This window comes from Pediculus humanus, genomic scaffold (assembly GCF_000006295.1).
Source record: "Pediculus humanus corporis 1103172107743 genomic scaffold, whole genome shotgun sequence".
NCBI classification, from domain to species: Eukaryota; Metazoa; Arthropoda; class Insecta; order Psocodea; family Pediculidae; genus Pediculus; species Pediculus humanus.
This window is the reverse complement of record NW_002987344.1, coordinates 35,410-58,407: the sequence shown is the minus strand read 5'-3', so window position 1 is coordinate 58,407 and position 22,998 is coordinate 35,410. Positions and strand designations below refer to the sequence as shown.

The 22,998-nt window shown below is 25.9% G+C and overlaps 8 protein-coding genes across 8 annotated transcripts; 4 read left to right on the top strand and 4 right to left on the bottom strand.

The window, feature by feature from the left end:
* Positions 1 to 782: 782 nt before the first annotated feature.
* Positions 783 to 1,542, bottom strand: Phum_PHUM333980 (40S ribosomal protein S25, putative; the record flags this gene model as incomplete). The annotated part of the gene is made up of 4 exons (XM_002427606.1): positions 783 to 805; positions 932 to 1,115; positions 1,204 to 1,299; positions 1,516 to 1,542. 4 exons carry the CDS (start codon positions 1,540 to 1,542, stop codon positions 783 to 785), a joined length of 330 nt encoding a protein of 109 aa, XP_002427651.1.
* An 804-nt stretch (positions 1,543 to 2,346) lies between these two features.
* Phum_PHUM333970 (Metal tolerance protein C2, putative) lies at positions 2,347 to 3,622 on the top strand (the record flags this gene model as incomplete). Its single annotated transcript, XM_002427605.1, has 3 exons — positions 2,347 to 2,845; positions 2,960 to 3,380; positions 3,592 to 3,622. The coding sequence occupies 3 exons, from the start codon at positions 2,347 to 2,349 to the stop codon at positions 3,620 to 3,622; spliced, it is 951 nt and encodes a 316-aa protein (XP_002427650.1).
* An 830-nt stretch (positions 3,623 to 4,452) lies between these two features.
* Positions 4,453 to 7,411, bottom strand: Phum_PHUM333960 (transcriptional adapter, putative; the record flags this gene model as incomplete). Its single annotated transcript, XM_002427604.1, has 11 exons — positions 4,453 to 4,563; positions 4,661 to 4,889; positions 4,969 to 5,024; positions 5,290 to 5,509; positions 5,610 to 5,769; positions 5,945 to 6,020; positions 6,239 to 6,456; positions 6,536 to 6,677; positions 6,771 to 6,830; positions 7,224 to 7,321; positions 7,405 to 7,411. The coding sequence occupies 11 exons, from the start codon at positions 7,409 to 7,411 to the stop codon at positions 4,453 to 4,455; spliced, it is 1,377 nt and encodes a 458-aa protein (XP_002427649.1).
* A 201-nt stretch (positions 7,412 to 7,612) lies between these two features.
* On the top strand, positions 7,613 to 7,948 carry Phum_PHUM333950 (cytochrome c oxidase subunit VIIa; the record flags this gene model as incomplete). The annotated part of the gene is made up of 2 exons (XM_002427603.1): positions 7,613 to 7,627; positions 7,703 to 7,948. The coding sequence occupies 2 exons, from the start codon at positions 7,613 to 7,615 to the stop codon at positions 7,946 to 7,948; spliced, it is 261 nt and encodes an 86-aa protein (XP_002427648.1).
* Positions 7,949 to 9,379: 1,431 nt separating this feature from the next.
* Phum_PHUM333940 (glycosyltransferase, putative) lies at positions 9,380 to 11,532 on the bottom strand (the record flags this gene model as incomplete). The annotated part of the gene is made up of 7 exons (XM_002427602.1): positions 9,380 to 9,758; positions 9,877 to 10,122; positions 10,199 to 10,425; positions 10,499 to 10,643; positions 10,740 to 11,067; positions 11,180 to 11,312; positions 11,407 to 11,532. The coding sequence occupies 7 exons, from the start codon at positions 11,530 to 11,532 to the stop codon at positions 9,380 to 9,382; spliced, it is 1,584 nt and encodes a 527-aa protein (XP_002427647.1).
* A 3,166-nt stretch (positions 11,533 to 14,698) lies between these two features.
* Phum_PHUM333930 (Heat shock protein, putative) lies at positions 14,699 to 17,133 on the top strand (the record flags this gene model as incomplete). The annotated part of the gene is made up of 3 exons (XM_002427601.1): positions 14,699 to 14,714; positions 14,802 to 14,881; positions 15,301 to 17,133. The coding sequence occupies 3 exons, from the start codon at positions 14,699 to 14,701 to the stop codon at positions 17,131 to 17,133; spliced, it is 1,929 nt and encodes a 642-aa protein (XP_002427646.1).
* A 796-nt stretch (positions 17,134 to 17,929) lies between these two features.
* On the top strand, positions 17,930 to 19,049 carry Phum_PHUM333920 (uncharacterized protein; the record flags this gene model as incomplete). Its single annotated transcript, XM_002427600.1, has 5 exons — positions 17,930 to 17,963; positions 18,105 to 18,295; positions 18,445 to 18,615; positions 18,636 to 18,666; positions 18,850 to 19,049. 5 exons carry the CDS (start codon positions 17,930 to 17,932, stop codon positions 19,047 to 19,049), a joined length of 627 nt encoding a protein of 208 aa, XP_002427645.1.
* Positions 19,050 to 19,317: 268 nt separating this feature from the next.
* Positions 19,318 to 20,290, bottom strand: Phum_PHUM333910 (uncharacterized protein; the record flags this gene model as incomplete). The annotated part of the gene is made up of 3 exons (XM_002427599.1): positions 19,318 to 19,437; positions 19,507 to 19,993; positions 20,082 to 20,290. 3 exons carry the CDS (start codon positions 20,288 to 20,290, stop codon positions 19,318 to 19,320), a joined length of 816 nt encoding a protein of 271 aa, XP_002427644.1.
* Positions 20,291 to 22,998: the final 2,708 nt, after the last annotated feature.

The following is a 22,998-nucleotide window of genomic DNA, read 5'->3' as shown; positions in this document are numbered from 1 at the left end:
CAATTTTATTATTATTATTTTCTTATCTTTTTTTTTTTCTCTATCTCTCTCTCTCTCTCTCTCTTTCTCTCTTTCTCTTTTTCTCTCTCTCCATCAAAACTTTTCAAATTTTTTTTTAATTATTTATCCAGACAACAAACAAAAACAAAAAAAAAAAAAAAAAAAAAAAAAAACCAACCATACATTAATCCCTTATTATCAAAAAATTATTATTCTTTTTTTGAATATTTTATTTGTGTAAAACGAGTAACCATTAGCTAACTAATTGATACTAATATTATTTTTACCTCAATTGACATCTACAACTAATATGGCAAAAAATATATGTATGATTTAAAGTATACAATTATATCATCGACTTTTTTCATATAATTTTTTCTACTACTACATATCCCATGAAATCTATATAATTCCTTTATATAATAATTTATAATTTAAAATTTGATAATTTATCTAGTAATTAAAAAACTAATGTGTCAAAGTGTATATGTTACAAAATTTCTTCAATACATGGTAGTCATCGATGAATTTCACACTATGAAAAAATAATAATAATAATAATAATAATATCAAAAACAAAAATAAAGAAACAAACGATATTCACCCTGCGATATAAGTGAAAATATCGATATATATATATATAAAAACAAAGGATAAATTAATTATATAAAATGTATATTTAAAAATCAATTTGTATTTAAATAATGTACAAATAAACACAAATTGAATATTTTATTGTTAAAACATAAAAATTACATTTTTAGGATGCCGGATCATCACCCTTAGTAGTTCTTGTGTATATCACCTGAGCATGGTGTTTAATTACTTGTTTAATAAGACCTGAAATATTTTTTGTAAATCAAAGGTGTAAGTGATATCAAACTTATACAAGGAGAAAAAAAGAAAAATTAAAAAAATTTTAATGAAAAACCTTTATGAAGAAGTTCATTTAAAGCCCTTCTGGCCAATGATCCTCTAACTTTAAGCCTTTCACTCACTACCGAAGGTGTTATAAGTTTATATGTTGGAACTTCCTTCAATAATTTTTCATATGTTGCTTTATCAAACAAGACTTGATTGTTTAATTTGTCTCTAACTTTACCTTTGGACCATTTCTGAATTTCGACAAAAAAAAAAAATTAATAACTTACAAAAAAAAAAAAACTAACTTTTTTATCTTAAATAGTCCAATTATTTCTCTACCTTCTTTTTAGCTTTACCACCCGATCCTCCTTCTTTCTTCTTTTGAGTTTTTTGGGGTTGCTTAGAAGAGCCCCCTTTAGAATCTTTCTTGGGAGGCTGAAACGATATTATATTAAATTAAACAAATAACTCACATAGGCGTGATATTACTGTAATAAATTATTATATATTAGAACCAAGTCAAATTTATCAGACTCATTAAATCAGACTTAACCGTCACGGAATATTACAGAAAAAAATAATTATCATCATAAAATTTGACTTGATATGAGTTATTTTATTGATACACGCATTATTATGATCGATGCAAACGTGTGAAGCCAATGGCGGAGACCACATGGATTAATTTATTTTAACCAAAAACATTTTTTTATCAAATAATATTAAGTGCAGTATTATAGTTCGACGCAAATAAAGCTAAATAATTTACAATAATGAATATCAGAATATATATTTAACGAAATTAAGCGAAATATAATAAATGACATGCTTACCATTTTTCTTTAACACTACAAAGGATTACTAACCGGATGTGCCTAAACCATTGTCGAATGTTCGACAAAATTCACCATGTTTCGCTCTGCTAAAAATTTTTTACTTTTGTCGACAAATCACTGATACCGGAGACGTTGTCAATTTTCTTACCAAGATATACTGAAACGATAAACAGAGAGTTTGACACGCATACAAGTGTCCAACCAAAATAATAATTTTTTTTTTTTTTTTTTTTAATATTTTTACATTTTAATTAATTTTTTATCTTTATAATTTTTTATAAATTCTGTTATTTATTAATGATTAAAATATTGTATTTGCCGGATATGATTATTACCTTACATATGGTTCTAAATTTAAATAAAGTTATTATCAATGGGGGATAGGATGGAACGCATCTAGTATTAAATTATTTTTTTTCTTTGAATAATAATTCCTGAAGAAACGGTAAGCGTTTAATTGTTTTTTTTTTTTTTTTCAATAATTAAACTTTGATAATAATTACTTTTGTTTTTTTTTAAAAGCGTAAATATACGTATACGATTTAATAAGTTTTTTTTTTTTATAAAATTTTTTTAACCAGACATTTTCAAAATTTTTATTAAGATTAATAAATTGTTTTTAGGGTTTACTACAGGCTATACCAAAATGTTGCCTGTATCATATAAAGATGCAACTTCAAGAATGTGGTGGGGAAATCGTTTAAAAGAATCAATTCAAAATTTCTGTCGACTGATAATTTCGGAAAAAAGTTCAAGGAATTTATTTTTGTTTTTACTCCTAAATTTATCATTTGCATTTATTGAATTATTCTACGGTTACTGGACAAACAGTCTTGGGCTTATTTCCGATTCGTTTCATATGTTTTTCGACTGCTCAGGGCTTTTAGCTGGAATTTTAGCTACAGTAGTCACTAGAAAAAAACCAAATGAAAAATATTCTTATGGTTATGTGAGAGCTGAAGTTCTTGCTGGTTTTTGCAATGCTCTCTTTCTGCTTTTTACAGCAGGATCCATTTTTTTTCAAGCTATTGAAAGAGCATTAGAACCACCGGAAGTTAAACATGAAAGACTTTTCGTCGTGTCAGTTTTAGGATTTTTAGTTAATTTAATTGGAATATATGCTTTTCAACATGGGCATTCGCACAGTGGAAATTCTGGCGGTCATAATCATAGTCATTCTCATTCTAATCATCATCACCATCATGGCCATGGTCATTCTCACAATGACTTGCCTGCTTCTAACTCTCATATCATGAAAGGTGTATTTTTACATATTCTCGCCGACACCTTGGGAAGTGTTGGAGTTATAGTTTCTTCTCTATTAATGCAATACTTTGGATGGATGATTGCAGATCCTATATGTTCTATTTTTATAGCCATTTTAATTACAGCCAGTATATATCCGTTAATCAAAGATTCATATATGATATTAATGCAACGACAACCTGTGTCACTTGATCATGTGCTTCCCCAGTGCTACAACAAAGTTATGCAACTGGCAGGTGTTTATAGCGTTCAAGAACCTCATTTTTGGACACTCTGTAGTAATACATATGTAGGGGGGATTAAATTAGAAGTTTCAAAATCTGCAGATCACAAATATATTATTCGTCACACACATATGATATTCGCTGAAATAGGAATCAAACAATTATATGTACAATTGGATTTTCCATCAATGTGATTTTTTTTTTTTTTATTATTATTATTATAAAATAATGTTTTCTCTTATATAACTCGTACGTTTTTAATATTTATCCTTGCCAATAATTGCCTTTTAAGTAATGTAAATTTAAAAAAAATTTTTTCAAGTTTAAAAAGATTAATAAGTTCATCTGCTACACTTGATAAAGATAATCATTATTTATGATAAAATCGATAAATTCTTTAGTACAATGACGGTAAAATCTTTAGAATTATAAAATACTAACATCAAATAAATATAATTAGATAATTCCAAGTCCCCTATTAATTTTTTTTATTCATTTCATTCATTAAAACTCGTAAAAACGACTTAAACCAAAACCAAAACAAATTTTTTACCTTGATTATCAATGTAAGAAAACAAACTTTTTTTTTTTCAAAATAAAAATAATATTGACATTAAAAAAAAAAAAAATTAATATTATTAGTAGAAATTTATTAAGATTCAAAACAATGCGTGGCAAACGGCCTATCAAATTTAAAAACAACCTCTCAAGGTTAAATATTGTTTAACTATCATTCTCGACGATAAGCAATTTTTTTTAATACAAACAAAAAATTTAGCCTTGTTATTAAAAAAATTTACGTCTATGTCTATGACCACAAATATATTTGCATACATAAAATACCATTTTTTTTAAAAGTATAAATTTATAGTAAACATTCTGCAAATTATCTGTAACGAATTATATACTTTTAATCAAAATTCAAGGACTTTTTCTTTAAAAAAATGTAAATTTTGTATACTATTTATTATACTCAAAAAATTATTGATTTATTAATTATATTATTGATTGATTGAAATAATATACCATCATCTATTGATTTGATTTGATTATTATTTAATTATAAAAAAAAAAAAATTATTTTTCGATTAAAATTAAATATATAAGCCTTATCAGTGATTAAAGCGATTATTTTATAAAAAATTATAAATTAATTCATCTCATTCGATGGCTACTTATTATCATCATTAATCAGTTCTAATTGGCAAGTCTACCGAACAAAAAAAAAAATTTCAAATTCATTTCGATCGTTTTTTATAACATCACGAAGAAATTACATCGGTAGGTAAATTACCGTAAAGCCATCCTTTGCTTTCTAGAAAAATTTTCACTTGATTTTCTAAAGGTGTGTAATCTCCGGTCTCGGAAGAGTCCTATTAAAAAAAAAAAATAAGACAAATAATGGTGACTCATCGAATCATCGACTTTTATTTTTTCCCCCCCCGGATTTACTCAAATAAAAATACAAACTTTAATAAGAACTCCTTTTAATGTCAAGTACTCCGAAGGTGATACGTCTAATAAATTGCACAGCTGAATTTCGCTCACGGTAAGTAAAACCTGAGAAGTATTATTAACTTCTTCGGAAGGATTTCCATCGTTATTAGCGTTTCCATTAATCCGAAACTGGCTGCCCAAATTTTTTAATATGGACTTTCTTGCGATGGAATATAAGGCGTGTTCTTCGCTTTTTTCTTTGCTAAAAAATTATTTAATAACAATAATAATAATAATAGTGGTAACGACAAATACAAATAAATAATAACAATCAATCGTACCTTCTTAGTAGTGTTGTTATCTGTGGTTGATCTATTTGATTCAATCCACTGCTATCCTAAGCAAAAGTAAGTAATCAATAATACTGACAAAAAGCAAACAATTCATAATTTTCTCCCTTGTTATTTATTTAATTTTTTAATTATGTTGAAAAAAATTCCAATAATAATAATAAAAATGCCAATTACAGAAAACACAAAAATGATCTCATCTCATCTCGGAAAAATTAAAATTTAATTAGATAAAAAATATTTTTAATTTTTATCATTTTAAAATTAGCAGCAGTAAAAAGGAATGATAATAACAATGAATGAATTTCTTACCAAAGAATTTTGTTTTTCTTTGTACAACTCTTGTTGGTAATATAATTCTTGTTCAAAATGTGCACATTCCTCGTGACGAGTCAATCCGTTTCTCCTATACCTAAATAACTCTGTCAATCTTATTTTCAATTCTTGTTCCCTTTGCATATTTTGTAAAAACTGTTCATGCTCTTGAGCTGTGTGAAACTGACAAAAAGCTCTCATCCCATCGTGAAATTCTCTATTTGAAAATTATTTTGTCGTTAAAAGAAGAAAACGAAAAGAAGAGAAAACATAATAATAATAATAATAATAATAATAATAATAATAATAAAACTTACTTTTCTTCTTTTGTCAATTTTTTTTTATTAAAACATTTGTCTTTCTTAGATCCTGAATTAAAAAAATTTGAAACTAACTGATAATCTCGTCCAACTCTTTTCCTACGTGCTCTTTCTCTTAATCTATGAATATACATGTCCACATGAACCAACTTGAGAGCTATCAAACAAAATTTATAAATCGCCTTTTTCGTTTTATAATAATAAACAAATGCTAGGCTTGTTTGCAGGTTCGTTAAAATCGAACCTTACACAAATTATGGGTTAAAAAATAAAATGTTAACATATGTAATTGTTAATGGTGTTATAATAAATTAAAATAAAAATTGACTTACCAACATCCAAGTCTTCATCCTCTGTTTCACTTATAAATAAAGATGATACTAATGATTCTGCATCATTATCATATTCCTAAAAAAAAAAAAAAAAAAAGAAAAAAAGTTAAATGTACCTGAATTGTTTATGACTGACGATTTTTTAAAAATGATTTTTATACACTTATCAACACTTTAATTTGTCTATGCTTAAAATAAAGAGGTTTTGTGTTTTGGGACAAAATAATTAAAAGTAGTGTTTTAACAACCATAAAAATAAAAAAAAATTTAAATTAAACAATAAATACAACATACTCTTTCAAAATCATCCCTAAGTGGCATATAACCCAATTGTGCAGCTCTTTCTGGAGTGACATCCAATGGCAAAAGACGACTTGAAAGTGAAGGAGATAATGGACCCTTGTCATAATTAGAAGTATCACTTAAATTTGGCCTAAGGTTAGCAGCTGTAGGCCATGTCAATCTTCCAATGTTACCATCCAAGTATCTATTAATGTATTCATCTTTGGCTTCTAAATAAAAAAAAAATTTATAATTGAAAATAAATAAACGGTAAACTATTTTTAATTTAACTCGTACAAAGTTATTAACCCTCTGAACTCCTTGTTTCTATGTGCTTGCTTATATCTTCCCAATTGCCAAAACCATACAACTCTATTGCATCTAAAAGATGTAACTCTTCTCTAGCTGTCCATTGACTTTTACCAAAAGTTAATCCAACTGCTTCAGAATTCTAACGAATAAAATAATATTTTAAAAAAAAAATCCATAATTTACTTTATTTAATTTAAAAAAAAAAAAAAATTTATAATTAAAATTTATTTACCACCAATTGATAAGCATGGTCATTCTTGTGGGGTCCGATTTCAGCTCCAGCAGAAAAACACTACAAAAAATTTTTTTTCATAATTATTATCATTACAAGTATAAACAATAAGTAGAAACAATAAAGTGATGGCAATATATCTAAATTTAAATAAATTAATAAGCACGGATCTTCCATAAGCAAGCTTTGATAAATAATTTCAGTATTTTAGAAATTTAATAAATAAATTGAATGATTTCAATAAAACTTAAATATATAAATATTAATTATTTTATTTTAATCATAATATTGTAATTAAAACCAAAAATAAATTTATTAGAACATTGGTATAATACCTAATAATAACTTTTGTTTTTTATTTTTTAAAATAAAATCAAAAATTAAGTAAACAACAAAAAAGTAAAAATCTATAACCGCTAAATTTGCTCATGTCAAGAATCAAAATAATTTTACCTGCAAGCATAGTTCAAACTCTGAACAATCAACGCATTTTACCCGTAATCCATTTATATCTTCTTGGCAATAAGTGCAATTGAATTTTGCAAACAAATCTGTAAATTTATAAATATATATATATAAAAATAATTTTTCAAAAAAATAAAAATAAAAATAAAATATAAATAAAAGAACGTACCAGCCATCCCCTCCTGACATTTTATAGATACGTTTGTACTGAGTTTGTCTTGACGAGCGCAAAATTCATAGCAGGGAATTTTTTTTTTTTTTTTTTTTTATGATTAAAATTTAAGTTGGTTGCATTTCTACGCAGAAGGGTTTTAAGTAAGTGCTTTACTGTGCAAAAAGGTTCTCGAATAATTTAGAGAATCCCAGCCTTGTACAGTATGATTCAATTAATTGTAAGTTTACATATAAATAAATAAATTAATTTTTTGATAAAAATTTTTTATAAAATATATAAATTTATTTTATAGAAAAGAACACCTTTTTTGGCCCAAACGTGTGCTAGGAATTTTGGAACATCTGAATTGCGGCTCGATAAAGATAGATTGTCCAAAATAAAAAAGTATCAAGCTCATTTTCAAGTTATGAATGATCTTCCGGTTCACCTAAAAGGAGGAAGCCTAGATGTAGTATTATATTACACATCAACAGCATTAGTAATTTTGGGTGTAGGAATGTCTTTTAGAGCTATGTATCAGTTGGCAAATAAGAAATAATTTGTGACCATTCAAAAATTAGTGTACAATGATAGGATCTTTGTTTTAAATATTCTAATCAGTAGTATTATATTAAAATTAAAAAAAAAAAATTTTTTTTTTTCTGATTAATTATCAAAATCAGTTTTGAAAATAATAAATATTTTTCAAACATATTATGTCAAAAATTATTCTTTTTTTTTTTTTTTTTATTAAACAAATACTCTTTCTATTTTGTTTTTGCAACTTTAGGTAATATATATAGAAGTAAAAGAATGATTCTTAATATTGCCAAATGATATAATCGTGCAACACTGTAAAATTTTTTTTTCCCTTCTTTTATTATTATTATTATTATTATTATTGTTGTTATTAAAAACAAAAGAAAAATTTTTTTATTATTACCTTATGTAATATAAATAAGTAAATTTAAAAACCAAAAAAAGTTTATTTTTATTTTCTTTAAAAATTACTAAAAATTTTATTTAATATTTTTAAAACGATTTAAAAAATGGTGAGTTAAAAATTTTTTTCCCAATTAAAACAAGTTTTTTGTTTTTTTTTTTTTTTAAATGAATTTTCATAATAATATACAGTATGAAATGTTTACTTTGAGAAATCATAATTTATGTCACAGTTAAAAAGATTATTGATGTGCAATGACAAAACTGTCAAGATAAATTACTACAAGGTGTGGAAACGCAGTTTTACAGAACCATGCTCTCCTAAAAATCCGCAAACACCACCAAGCACTCCATCACCATGTGTAAACACTCCTCCGTGTCCTACACCAGCACAATCACACTCTGCAAAATTATGCCCAGCCATAACAGATAGTGGAAATCCCTGTAAATACTGTTTTCCATTACCAAACGATCCTGATGCAATGGACTTGACTAGAATTAAAAAATACCAATGTTTGTTTCAAGTAAGTCACTTGCATTTGAATTTAAATTTCTCACAATGAAATTCTTTGTCATTCTTAAAAAAAAAAAAATTTAATAATTTTTTTATTATTCTTATTTAGCAAAATAATGGGTTGCCAATATATTTAAAAAGAGGTGCTGTAGACACGATAGTATTTCAAGCGGCGACATTATCAGTGATTATAGGCGTTATAAGTTCTTTTTATGGATTTTATTTATTAGCAATGGCAACTTAATGAAAGTATAATTAAAAAAAAAAAAACTTGAAATAAATTCTACATGATAATTATTTTGTAATATAAACATGTACAAGTTTTGTTTTGTTTATGCATACGTGCATTTAAAATAAATATAATTTAAAAAAAAAAAAAAAATTTAATTTTCTCCTCACGGATAACATTCAAATTATACGAGATAAAAAGTTTCAAATTATTATTATTATTATTATTATTATTTATTGTTATTTCGACTTTACACAAAAATGTTTTTTATTTTTACAATATATTTAAAAAGAAATTTTCTTTGTTCATGAAACAACGTCGTTTTTATCATTTTTTATTTCTTCTACATTTTTTTCAAATTTTTCCAACGTTTCAACCCCTTCATCCGTTTCATTTCTTTTTTTCAAATTTAATTTTTTTCCCATGTTTTCTAACGTTTTCAATGTTTTTTCATTTTTCCGTTTCAATATGAATATCATGGGTTTGGTTTTTATTTGAATCGGTGGAAACATATTATAATTTAAATGTATTTGAGAAAAACCTTCGATGGATTCCAATATGTCGTAAGTTTTTCTAAAAGGTTTTAAATTCAACGAATATTTGCTTTTGGCTTCTACGAGCATGTGTGAAAATTCCAATAGAGTTTCATTTTCTATAATTTTTAAATTTTCCGTTTTGTCATACCTGCGTTTAAGTAATAAAAATAACATTAATAATAATAATAATTTATCATTGAAAAACTCCAATTAAAATTAGGAATGCGAAATTCTTTGTTCCCCCCCTCGCCTCCCCTCCTTTTTACCTCCAATTAGAATAAATTTGAGTAAATCTCGAAACGCCCGTTTGTGCTGATAAGTTATCAATGTGAAGAGTAACATTTTCATTAGATGAAGCCAATCTGTGAATTCTAGCAATGGCGACCCCTCCCGGATAATTAGCTTTTGCCACGTTCAACAAAAAAATTGTAAAAATAAAATTTAATCCGATGTGAGCAGCAAATCCATAACCGAATAATTTTCGAATTTTTGATTTTTCCCTATTGTTCCACCTGGAAAAAAAAAAAAAAATTCATGAATTTTCATTTTTCCCTTATAATCATTAGAGAGAGACTATTGACGACTTACGCTTGATGACATGCAGAAGCAACGGCCAAATTAAACAACGGAAATGCATATATAATAAACCTTAATTCTTTATGCGGTAAAAACGAGTATAAAAAAACAAATATAAAACCTGGTAAAACAATTTTTATTATTTTCGTGTCGTTAAGTAAACCTACTGGTAATAGGAAAACAGAAAATGCCATTCCACGAGGTATGGCCGAATAAAAATACCATAGAAAAGGTGATGTCTGGTATAAATGATTGAGAAAAAAAATAATTATAAAAAAATTTGAAAATTTGAAAATTCCAAAAAAAGGATACTCCCCAATCTTTGCTTTTGTTTAAAATTGTGTTGAACCATAAAACTTCACCCTCTGGCCACAATAATCTTCCCCAAAAAATTGAATCTATTAAAATTGTAGTGCAAAGAAGGATGAAACCAGCCGGGACTGCAACTTTAATCAACCTGGAAAAAAAAAAAATTTTTTTTTTTAATTGTCATGTTTTAATAATAATAATACCTGAAATATTTTTGTTTTGTTGTAAAAAATATTACCTTTACCTGTTTATTGTTAACCAACCGTTGATGAATTCAAAAATTAAAATCGTACCGAAGAAAAGTGCGAGTTCGCCGCGAAACCAAATAATGGACGCCCCGGAAAAAATGATAAAACTTCGATGACGTCGACGAAGCCACGAATGAAGAGCAAGAAGAACCAAAGGCATGGCCATTATGTTGGGCAATGGTCTGGTCAAATAATACATAAAATGGTATTGTGATATGGTCACGAGTAGATACCATTTTGTGAAAGATTTTCCAAAATATGATTCAATCGAATTAAGGTATTTAAAGAAAGGTATGATGACGCACAAACCTAACGCTCCTCGAACTTAACAAAAAAAAAATTTTTACTACATGAAAACTATTTTTTTTTTTCTTTCTTTTTTCCGTAAAATTTATTCGTACAAATTGTTTTATAAATTAAAAATTAATTTACTTGCCGATATATTGAGACCAAAATTTTCCCATTCCCAAAGCGTTGAATAGAATCACGAACGGTGAAGATAATAATGATACGAATAACGGTCCGATAAATGTTCTAGGTACGACTCCGGGAAATTCTTTGTGATCGTACTGTAAACGAATTCAAATTTAAAAAAAAAAAAAAATGAATCCCGTGAGACATAATTCAAAAAAAAAAAGAAAATCCAATCCTGATTATATTTACATCCGATAAATTAAATCTGTGATAAAGTATATCGTGCATTGCTTGAACGTTAAAACTTTCTTCGACTTTTGTATATGGACAGTAGAGCAAGTGGGCAAAAGCCACCATCGACATCAATTCCTTCATCTACAACAACAACAAAAAAAAAAAATTAATAAGTTTATTTTACAAAAAGAAAAAACAACAATTCATATCTATTCTTTTTCGGGGAGGGGAGGGGAGGGGAGAGGGAGGCATTAATGATAAATAATATTAATAATAATAATTACTACCACGAAAAATCACATTAATAAAAAAATTTAAATTAGTTTTAACGAGATTATATCTGCCTAATTTGAAAAAAAAAAAAAAAAAAACCTTTGAAAATAAAAATTTCCGGTGGGCGGGAACTAAAAGAAGGCTGTGAAATAATTTTCAAACCAAAAGTTCAAAAATCAAACGGTAGAGGTCAGTATCGATCATTTTAACAACAACAAGTTCGCCATTTGTGTAAAATTAATGATGATCCTATAAAAAAAATATTTATATTTCGCAACGAAAACCGAGAGAGAGAGAGAGAGAGAGAAACGAATAAAATTTAAAAAGAAAAAAAATCATAACTAAAATTTCTTTCCAAATCGTATAAATAAATCGTAGGGTAATTGAAAAATACTTTGATTGCTTCACGGCTTATTTCAAAATAATAATAATAATAATAATAATACAAATCCGCCAACGTTTATTTCACCGCCCCCAAATGCTTTTCAAAAAACAACCGACTTTGTTGTTATTTAATTGACTTTTTATTTAATTTTTTCCTCTTCAAATGTTCAGAAAAAACTACGTATCAAATATATAAATGTACTCATCTCGAAAAAATTACAAAAAAAAAAAAAAAAATTAAAACAAACACGATAATTATTTCCTGTTTTTTTTTTGTTAAACGTTAATGTTAAATTATTATTACGACATTCACTTGTTTGTTTGTTTGTTTGTTACATTTAAACCTTCATGTTAAACGAAAAAAACTTCGCCTTTTTTTATTTCATTGTATTTATTACACGTTTAAAAAAAAAAACCATCGGAGAGCATTTATTTTGTTTTTGTGGGGGGCGAAAGGGGGATTTGTCCGATTCGTAAATTTATTTTCGTCATTTATATATATATATATATATATATATATATATATATTTAATTCCCGCCCTCCTTAATTCAATTCCCCTAAAAAAAAAAAAAAAAAAAAAAAAAACATAAAAATAAAAATAAAAATAAATAAACAAAATGCATTTTTTTTTTTTTAAATATACATCAACTAAAAAAAAATTAAAATATTAAAATAAAAATAAAAAACAAATAAAACTAAAACAACCCACGATCGTTATTACAAATTATTACGAGGGGAAAAAAAGTAATAATAATAATAATAATCATCATCATTAATTGTCGCTAAATCATTTTTTTTTTTTTTTTTTTTTTTAAATAATTAATTTTCATGTTTAACTTATTCACATTTTGTACGTTGCATTAAAATTGTTACATTTGAACCTACACCTTATATTTCCATTTTGATTTTAAAAAAAAAAGAATCGAGCGGGGGGGGAAGGGGATGGGGGAAAGAGGGGGGGAGGGGTGGGGAGAAGAAGGAAAAAGGTGCGCCATGTTAATAATGACGATGATGTCGATATGTTTTTCTCTTTTCCCCCATTTTTTCCCATCATTTTATCTTATTGCTGAAATTACTCGACTACAAAACTACACGTGACAAATGAAACGAGGGGGGTGTGCGTGTGTGTGTGGGGGGGGTACGGGGGGAAAGGAAAAGAGGGGGGAAACGCGAAAATATGAAATATCTAAAAATAAAATAATTTTTACGATTTTTCCTGACGTATTTAATAAATATTTAAAGGTCTTGCTTGCACTAATAAATTTTCTTTTTATTTTTTGTCATTTTTTTACGCCCAATTTCGAGGTACGAAATAAAAAAACAGAAAAAAAAAATTATTATTATTATTTTTTCTCCAATCGATAAAACATTTGAAATTAATTTTGTTCTTTGCGTGTACAAAAAAAAAAAAATAAAATAAAATAAAACGAAAAATTGTCTAATGGACGACATCACGAAAGTAACGATTTCGATTTTTTTTAATTTGTAAACAATTATTATGTGCTCACCCTTAAAATTTTTTCTTTTTCATATTTTAAATAAACAAAATAAATAAATAAAAAAACACGTTTAATAAATTTTTTATCGTGATGATGATGATGATGATAATCCCATTTGGCATTCGACATCAAATTTCACAATAAAAAAAAAAAATTTTTTTTTAATTTTTTTAAATTTACTTATTTATTAAAACATCCATCGACATGATATGCTAAACAGTTTTTTGGCGCCAACCCAGAAACTAAATTTTTAACGATATCTATGACTTCTTTTTTTTTTTTGACAAAGTTTCGACAAATTTCCTTATTTGCCAAATTTTGTCGTTCATTCGCAATTAATCTATCAAAATGATAATTAAATGATGAAAATGATTGAAATCGGATGGTAACAAACTAAAAAAAATTTTTTTTTTTTTCAAAATGAGAGAGAACAGAAAACAAAAAAAAAAAAACGTTAAAGTAAATTTTGAAATATGTTTTTAAAAAAAATATTTATAAATATACCTCTTCTAATATTATTTTCAACGATGAAAGATGAACGAAAATTAAAATTATAGGTCAAAAAAATTTTTTTTTTATTTATTTTAAATTTTTCTCTCTCTACATTTTCTCAAATAATATTACGTAATTTTTTTTTTATTTTTATTTTTAAATAACAAATGTGATGTGTATATAATTTTTTTTCTATCATTCATTTCATTTTGTTTCTTATTATACCTTAAACGAAATAAAAAAAAAACAACAAAAATTCAGGTTCCCTACAAAATAGAAAAAGAAAAAGGAAAAAAATACACTAATTTAAACGAGTAAGAAGACAACTTATAATTCTCATAATAAAACAAATCAAATACACATTTTAGGATTGTGCGTGTGGTTGTGCGTGTGCGTGTGCGTGCATTCCACAAAAACAGGGGTTAACAAAATAATCGTAAATGATTATTATTTACAATTGAATTATAACACGTATACCGTCGTCAAATGCTTCTTCTCACGCCATTTTTTTTTTTTTTTTGGGTTTTCGATTTATATATAAATCTTTGAGTTACAAAATTTTAAAATAACAAAACGAAAAACGGAAAAAGAATTTATTGAAATTATCGATTGTTCTTTTTTCCCCCTTCAAAAATCTTAAACACCCCTGATTTTCAAAATGAAAGGGGATGCAAGTTTTATGTTTTTTTTTTTATAAGTTGAATTAAATGCATTAGGGGAAAATATTAGTTGGTTTTTTTTTTGTTTTTTTTTACGATAAGATAGCGTACTAAAATGTTGTTCGAACAATGCTATTCTCACGCCGAATGAACACGCGTTAAATATTTTTGCTATACATAAGGTAAGTATAAGCGATACAATTATAATTCCCTACCGTTTTTATTATTTTCACAACGAAAGCGAACGAACTGACGGCTTTCGAATGTTCTCGAATGTTCTCGAATGTCTAATATAAGAATTCTATATAACGCGCATCGACAGCTCTTAACGTTTCAAATTCGTTTACAAACAAAAGTTAGACGTAAAAGTGTTTTGAACTCGTTTGGTTCGTTTTCTTAAATACAAAAAAAGTAATTATAAATTTGAGTTAAGCAATTCTTATTTTTTTTTCGTTTTTTTTTTTTTTTTTTGTGTGTAATATTATTATTTTACTCAGCGAAAGTGAATTTTTCAGTTTAATTAATTTTAAAAAAAAAAATGAAAACTCCGGCAATAGGAATCGATTTGGGCACAACGTATTCATGCGTTGGTGTGTGGCAGCAAGGAAAAGTTGAAATAATTGCAAACGATCAAGGAAATCGTACAACTCCGAGTTATGTTGCTTTTAATGACAGCGAACGACTCATTGGTGATGCGGCCAAAAATCAAGTGGCAATGAATCCGAGTAACACAGTTTTTGATGCCAAAAGATTGATTGGAAGAAAGTTCGATGATAGTAAAATTCAAGAAGATATTAAACATTGGCCTTTTAAAGTTGTCAATGATGGTGGAAAACCGAAAATTCAAGTTGAATTTAAGGGAGAAGTTAAAAAGTTTGCACCCGAGGAAATCAGTTCCATGGTTTTGACCAAAATGAAAGAAACCGCGGAGGCGTATTTGGGCGGAAGGGTCAAAGATGCAGTCATAACTGTTCCAGCCTACTTTAATGATTCTCAGCGTCAAGCTACCAAAGACGCAGGAGCCATAGCAGGTTTAAATGTGTTGAGAATAATTAATGAGCCTACTGCAGCAGCCTTAGCATATGGTCTTGATAAAAATTTGAAAGGAGAAAAAAATGTGCTTATATTTGATCTTGGAGGTGGCACTTTCGATGTATCAATTCTAACAATCGATGAAGGATCTCTGTTTGAAGTTAAAGCAACAGCAGGTGACACTCATTTGGGTGGAGAAGATTTTGATAATAGATTAGTTAATCATTTTGCAGAGGAATTTAAAAGAAAATACAAGAAAGATTTGACACAAAATCCAAGGGCTTTGAGAAGACTTAGAACAGCAGCTGAAAGAGCCAAAAGAACCTTATCCTCTAGCACAGAAGCAAGTATTGAAATAGATGCTCTATATGATGGAGTTGATTTTTATACTAAAATATCAAGAGCCAGATTCGAAGAACTTTGTTCCGATTTATTTAGAGGAACTCTTCTCCCAGTGGAAAAAGCCTTGACTGATGCTAAAATGGATAAAGGATCTATTCATGATGTCGTTTTGGTTGGGGGCTCAACAAGAATTCCCAAAATTCAAAACCTTTTACAAAATTTTTTCAGTGGGAAATCTCTAAATTTGTCAATTAATCCAGATGAAGCAGTAGCTTATGGAGCTGCTGTTCAAGCAGCTATTTTGAGCGGAGATCAAAGCTCAGCTATTCAAGATGTGTTACTAGTGGATGTTGCTCCCCTTTCATTGGGTATAGAAACTGCTGGAGGTGTCATGACAAAGATTGTGGAAAGAAATTCAAGGATTCCTTGCAAGCAAACTCAAACATTTACAACTTATGCTGATAATCAACCTGCTGTAACTGTTCAAGTGTATGAAGGAGAGAGAGCCATGACTAAAGACAATAACTTATTAGGAAGATTCGATCTAACTGGTATACCACCTGCACCAAGAGGTGTTCCTAAAATTGAAGTAACTTTCGACATGGATGCCAATGGTATCTTAAATGTCAATGCTAAAGAAATTAGCACTGGAAAATCTAAAAATATCGTTATTAAAAATGACAAAGGAAGATTATCTCAAGCTGAGATTGACAAAATGCTTGCTGATGCAGAAAAATACAAAGCTGAGGATGAAAAGCAGAAGGAAAGAATATCTTCTCGTAACCAACTTGAAAGCTATGTCTTTAATGTGAAACAAGCTGTTGACGATGCTGGTTCTAAATTATCTGATTCTGACAAATCAAGTATTAAAACAAAATGTGAGGATGTTATTAAATGGCTTGACAGCAATACTTTGGCTGATAAAGAAGAATTTGATCATAAGTACAAGGAAGTTCAAAGTTTTTGCACTCCTTACATGACAAAACTTCATCAGGGAGGAAGCTGTGGAAATGAATCTCAAAAAGGACATTCTGGTCCGACTATTTCAGAAGTTGATTAAAACACAAAAAGTTTTCCCTTTTTTTAAGATCTCTCTTACATTAAGTAAAATATACAATGTTACTTTTCTTTAACTATTCAAATCTTAATAACTTCAATTATTGTTTTAGGATTAATGAATTTTTAACGTAGAAAAAGTATAACATTAAAGTTTTAATAAAAACTTTCAAAACTTTGTTTACCTTTAAAAATATTTTTTTTAAATAAAAACAATAATGTAACACTCTCGTAAATAAGAATTTTTTTGTTTTAAAACCTATAAACCATAACCTTATTTAAATTTATCAAACCCTTATAAATAGATACATTTTCGGGTGACTATTAGCACTAAAAATACATCAACAATTTTTAATAGTAAAATTTAACCACTGTTACACACTTAGCTGTGCTATCGAAGAAAATATAATTTTACCCGTATTATATTTATTAATAAAGAATTGTATTTTTATAACCGTGAAAATAATGATCGATTTAAAAATTTATAACAAATGTTACTTACGGTATTAAATATGTATCCTAATTTAAATTTTATAAGACAATTTTCTTTTACTTTTCATTGCGTAGCCGGCTAAGATTACTGCCACGACAAACTCTAGCGGCCATAATTGTAACTACTAAGCCTCATGTTTCATTAATGTATATAAACCAAAAAATATTTTTTTGGGGAAAATAATGCATTATATAATAACGATAAAATGACGTTGAAATTCAGTTAGAAAATTTATCTAGTAAAATTATTATGTAATTAATGTAAAATATATTATTAATTATTATTACCTAATTGTATTATTTTTAAAATGACAGAAATCAAAAAATTGGTTTGTATTCCAGGTAAAATTATATTAAATTTTATTTAAATTTTTAGAAATCAAGTCTATTTTATTAATTATATATTCTGCTCGTTATCTGCGAGAAGATATTACATTCTTTTAGTAAAATGTATAAGTAAAATTTACAACTTTTGTTAATTAGGGCAAAGACTTACTTATGCGAATCAAGAGTATGTGTCAGGTCCTGGAACCATTGAAAGAGATGGGTTTATAAGATCTACTTTAGCTGGTTTTGTTCAAATAGAAAAACAACAGAAAAATTCTATTGTTACAGTCAAAAATTATAACCAACAAACGGTGGTACCCACACCAGGAGATATAGTGACTGCTAAGGTATTATATGTAATGATAATAAGTTTTTAAAAAATATTTAATTAAGGATTTAATTTTTTTTGTTTTTACTAGAAGAACATTTTAAAAATAATTTTCAAACTTTTATAATGAAAGTTACATTCAAATAAAGTTCCTATAATATTTTGTAGATTATGACTGTTTCTCATTGGCTTTGTAAATGTGAAATTAAAGGAGTGGGGGAAGTCATATTAACAAGACCTTATAGAGGTTTACTTCGAAAAGAAGATATTAGAGCAACTGAAAAAGACAAAATAGAAGTTTATAAATGTTTTAGACCTGGAGATATAATTTTAGCCAGAGTTGTATCCTTTTAAATTAGAAATTCATAATTTTAACGATAGTCATTAAAAGTATAAATATGAATAAAGAATCTTAATGAGTATTTAAAAATGCTTTGAAACAAAATAATAATGATAATGATTTTCAAAAAAAAACCTTAAAATGTTATTTTGACTGATACTAAAACAGAAAATTTTACTACAAAAGTTTTTACCTATTTTTCTTAATTTTATATTTTTAGCTTCCTTTCACAGAATCACATTGGTATATGCTATCAACAGCAGAAAATGAATTAGGAGTAGTGAGTGCTTATGGTGAAGCTGATGTTCCTTTAATACCGATAAGTTGGACTGAAATGCAGTGCCCAAAAACTTACACTATAGAAAATAGAAAAGTTGCCAAAATAATGCCAGTGTCATGTCTTTCGAATAACGAATCAAATAAAACTTCATAACTTTTAATAAAAATTATCACTTGTACGATTTGCATTTTAAAAAATTAAGCAATTTTGTTTTTTAAATCAAGACGAACAATCTACAAAAAAGTTTTAGTAATATGTAACATTTTTAAACAATTAAAAGTAAATTTAAGTGTTCTTCTATTAAATTTTTTTTTTTTAAATTTAAATGTTGGTTTGAATTATTTTAAACGAAATAAAAAAAAAATTTTTTCTTCATCAATTTCATAAATGTGAAAAATATAATTTTTCAATTGAAAATTAATCACATAGCATTGACGGTTTCGACGTTTAATAAATTTAAACAGTTTCTTAAAACTTGTTCGATAGCTTGACATAGGAAAAATCTCGATTGTAGTAACGGTATGAGATGTTCTTTAGAATCCTGAAATAAAATTTTTTATATGTAAAATGCAGTTAATAAAAAAAAGAAAAAAGATAATAATAAATTTACCAATAAAATCCGAACTCTTCGATAGTAAACGCTAAACAATGAACATAAATTAAACAAATAATTGCAAATGTTGTGAATGGCGGGTTTTCCATCAATTAAATCTCGAGCGGATTTTTCAATTAATGAAGGATATTCGAGTAAATAATTAAAAAGTAACGACCATTCTTCGAATTCTGTCAATTCTTTAAAACTCAATTCGTCAACGGGTGGAAGTTTTGGATAAAAATTATCATTTACTCTTTGAAAATATTTCGCTTTGATGGCGGCCAATCTCGATACGTTGTACAAAACAAAAGTTCCTCCTTTATTTCCGGTTTCGCGATTATTATCGAGATTTTCATTCAAGTTCAATGAAATGGATTGTGTCATTTTCACTTGTAAAAGATTTAATTTTATATTAGCATGAGTTAATATTTCCCAATGATTTTCTTCAACGTTATCTAATGTTTTATCAATTGATAATTTTTTTATATTATTCAATCGAATCCTGTAACAAAAAAAAAGTGAAAAAAAATAAAACACTTTACGTCCGCCATATTTAAATCAACGTCTCTTCCATCCAAACAATAACAAACCTGTAATAATCATTTTTATTTATATTTTTTTCTTTAGTTCCCGTTTCGGAATTTAAAACAGCACCGCAAATAATTATATTTTGATTCGTTTTCTTATTATTTTCATTTTTTGTAGAAATATGAACGATTTTTTCGTCACCATCTTCGTTTCTCACTTCATATCCTCCTGCTTTTAAACAATTTTCCACGGCTTTTTTAAAAATCATCATCCGGTACCCGGTTAAATCCGAATCGTCAACATTTTCCCAAGTAAAATTAATAAACTAAGAATAAAATAAATTCATTCCAAAACAAAATTTCTCTCTCTTTTTAAAATAAATAAATTTTTACTTTTTCTAGCCAAAAAAAAAAAAAAGATAAAAAAAAAAAAAAAGAAAAATTTGTTGTTTCATTTTTAAACCATAATAAAACCGTATGAAAAAATATTTATTATCGTAACCGTCATTTTATTTATATATCATTATTATCATTATTATTTACATGTAATAAAAGTTTAAACGTAATATTTTATCGGGTGTAAAAATTGTATATAATTTAAAAAAATGAAAATTTCTAAATATGGAAGAAGAAAACGTCCCACAACAACTACAAACACAAATTTTTTCTTTTTTTTTTTTTTTTCCTTCTTCAAGGTTGTTTACTTTATACAGATTAAAAATATCATTTAAAAAATATTACAAAAAATGAAAAAAACAAAACAAAAATCATATCAGAAGTCATTCAGAATAATAATAATAATAATAAAAAAAAATTAATTATGAGAATTATAAAAACCAAACGTATGAAAAAAATTAAATATTTTCTTACTCATTTTCTTTTTTTTTCTTTTTTCTTTTTATTGTTTTTTAACGATTTAACGCGTTTGAAATAATTTAAAATAATTAAAAAAATTTTTTTTTTTTTCTTTTTTTTGACACCATTTTCTCTCTTTTCTTTTCTTTTCTACGCCATATAAAAAATAAAACAAAAAAAAAAAGAAAAAAATGGTAGTTAACGATAAACGTGTGAGGTATGAATAAAAAAAAATTATTATTGTTATTGTTATTACTTAATAAAATAAACGGTTATTTTATTTATTAATTACAAATTTAACGTTTTTCATTATTATTTCTATTATTATTATTTTTATTATTTAATAACCGTAGATTTTCAATCGATTTATCAAATTCCTTTTTTTTTTTTTTTTTTTTTTGCAATAATCAGCTTTTTTTTTTTTTTTCCACGATTCTTTATTTTTTTTTTTCCTTTTTTTAACGATTTATAACACCGATAGTTAATTTTGATTAAAGTTCAATGACCTCCCCTTTGTAATATTATTATTATATTATTATTAACGCGAAATTAAAAAAAAAAAAAGGTGCGAAGAAAACAAAAACAAAAATTTTTTAAAAATCCCATCACTATTATTATTATTATTATTTCATATACGTTTCGTTTGTGATTTTCGAAAAAAAATTATTATTATTATTATTATAAACGATGATCCAAAAAAAAAAAAAAACAAAATGGCGTCTTAAAATTTCCCAAAAGGTAAAAAAAAAAAAAAAATTTGTAATCAACTCGTTAACCTTAACGCCTTCGATTTTTTTTTTCCTTTTTAATTAATTATTATTATTATTATATCATAACGTCACGTGACTTATGCGAAACTAGTTAATATAAATAAAAAAAGAGAAAAAAAAAAATTTATAACATTTTTTATTATTATTATTATTATTATTTATATATACATTCGTTAAATATAAAAAAAAAAAAAAAAAAAGAAAAAACGTTTAACGGGTAACCCTAAAAATAAATTTTTTATTTATTAATAAATTTAAGATCACAATAGCGTCAATTAATTAATTATTCGTTTGTTTGTTTGTTTGTTGTTTGTTTCTTTCCTTTTCCTCCTCCTCTTTTTAAAAATTAAACATAAATAATAATAATAATTAATAATTGAAAAAAAACAAATTAAGAGGAAATTTTTTTTATTTTCTTCTTTCCCACTTGGAATCTTTTCCTGTTTGTTGATTGTTTGTCGTTGTCGTTTGTTGTCTATTTAAATTTTTTTTTATACATATAAACATATTTATTTTTGATTTTTTGTCCATGTACATAGATTTTTTTAAATTTTTAAATACAATACAAATTAAATAAAATTAAAAATTAAAAAAAAAAAAATGTCTTCTTTTCTTTTCCATTTTTAATTTTAATAATAAAAAAACCAAATTCGTTAATTTTTTTAAATATTGAAACAAACAAATAATTCGAATGAATAATAATAATTACAACAAACATTTGGAAAAACAAAATTAAATTTCAATTTAAATAAATAAATAAATAAAATAATGATTAGGACAAAAAATGATTTTTATTTTTATTTTTATCAAATTTAATCCTTTTATCTCTCTTGATTTAAATTTTATTTAAAATTACAAAAAAAAAAAAAAAAAAACAAAAATTATTTATAGCAACATTATTTATTTATTTATTTACTTAAACCTTTTGAAATAATAATAATAATAATAATAATAAATCATCATCATCAATATTATTTTTTTCAATTCTCATAAATTCAAATTGTAAATTAAAAAAAAAAAAAAAAAAAAAACAAATTTTCAATTTATTTATTTATTTATTTAATTATTTTTTCTTGCAATTGGCCACCGATTAATAAAAATAATAATAATAATAATAATAAATTCGTTAAACAAATTATAAATAATTATTACGTGTCGATGATGATGATGATGATGATGATGATGATTCAATTTTTTTTTTTTTTTTTTTTTTTTTTTACCCCCCATTCTTTCATTATTACCCCCGGGCAAATCATTTAAAATTTTTTTTTCAATTGAGTTTGTTAGATAGAGAAAAGAGAGAGAGAGAGAGAGAAAAGAGGGATATATCATCGATACTTTAGTCTATCTATCAA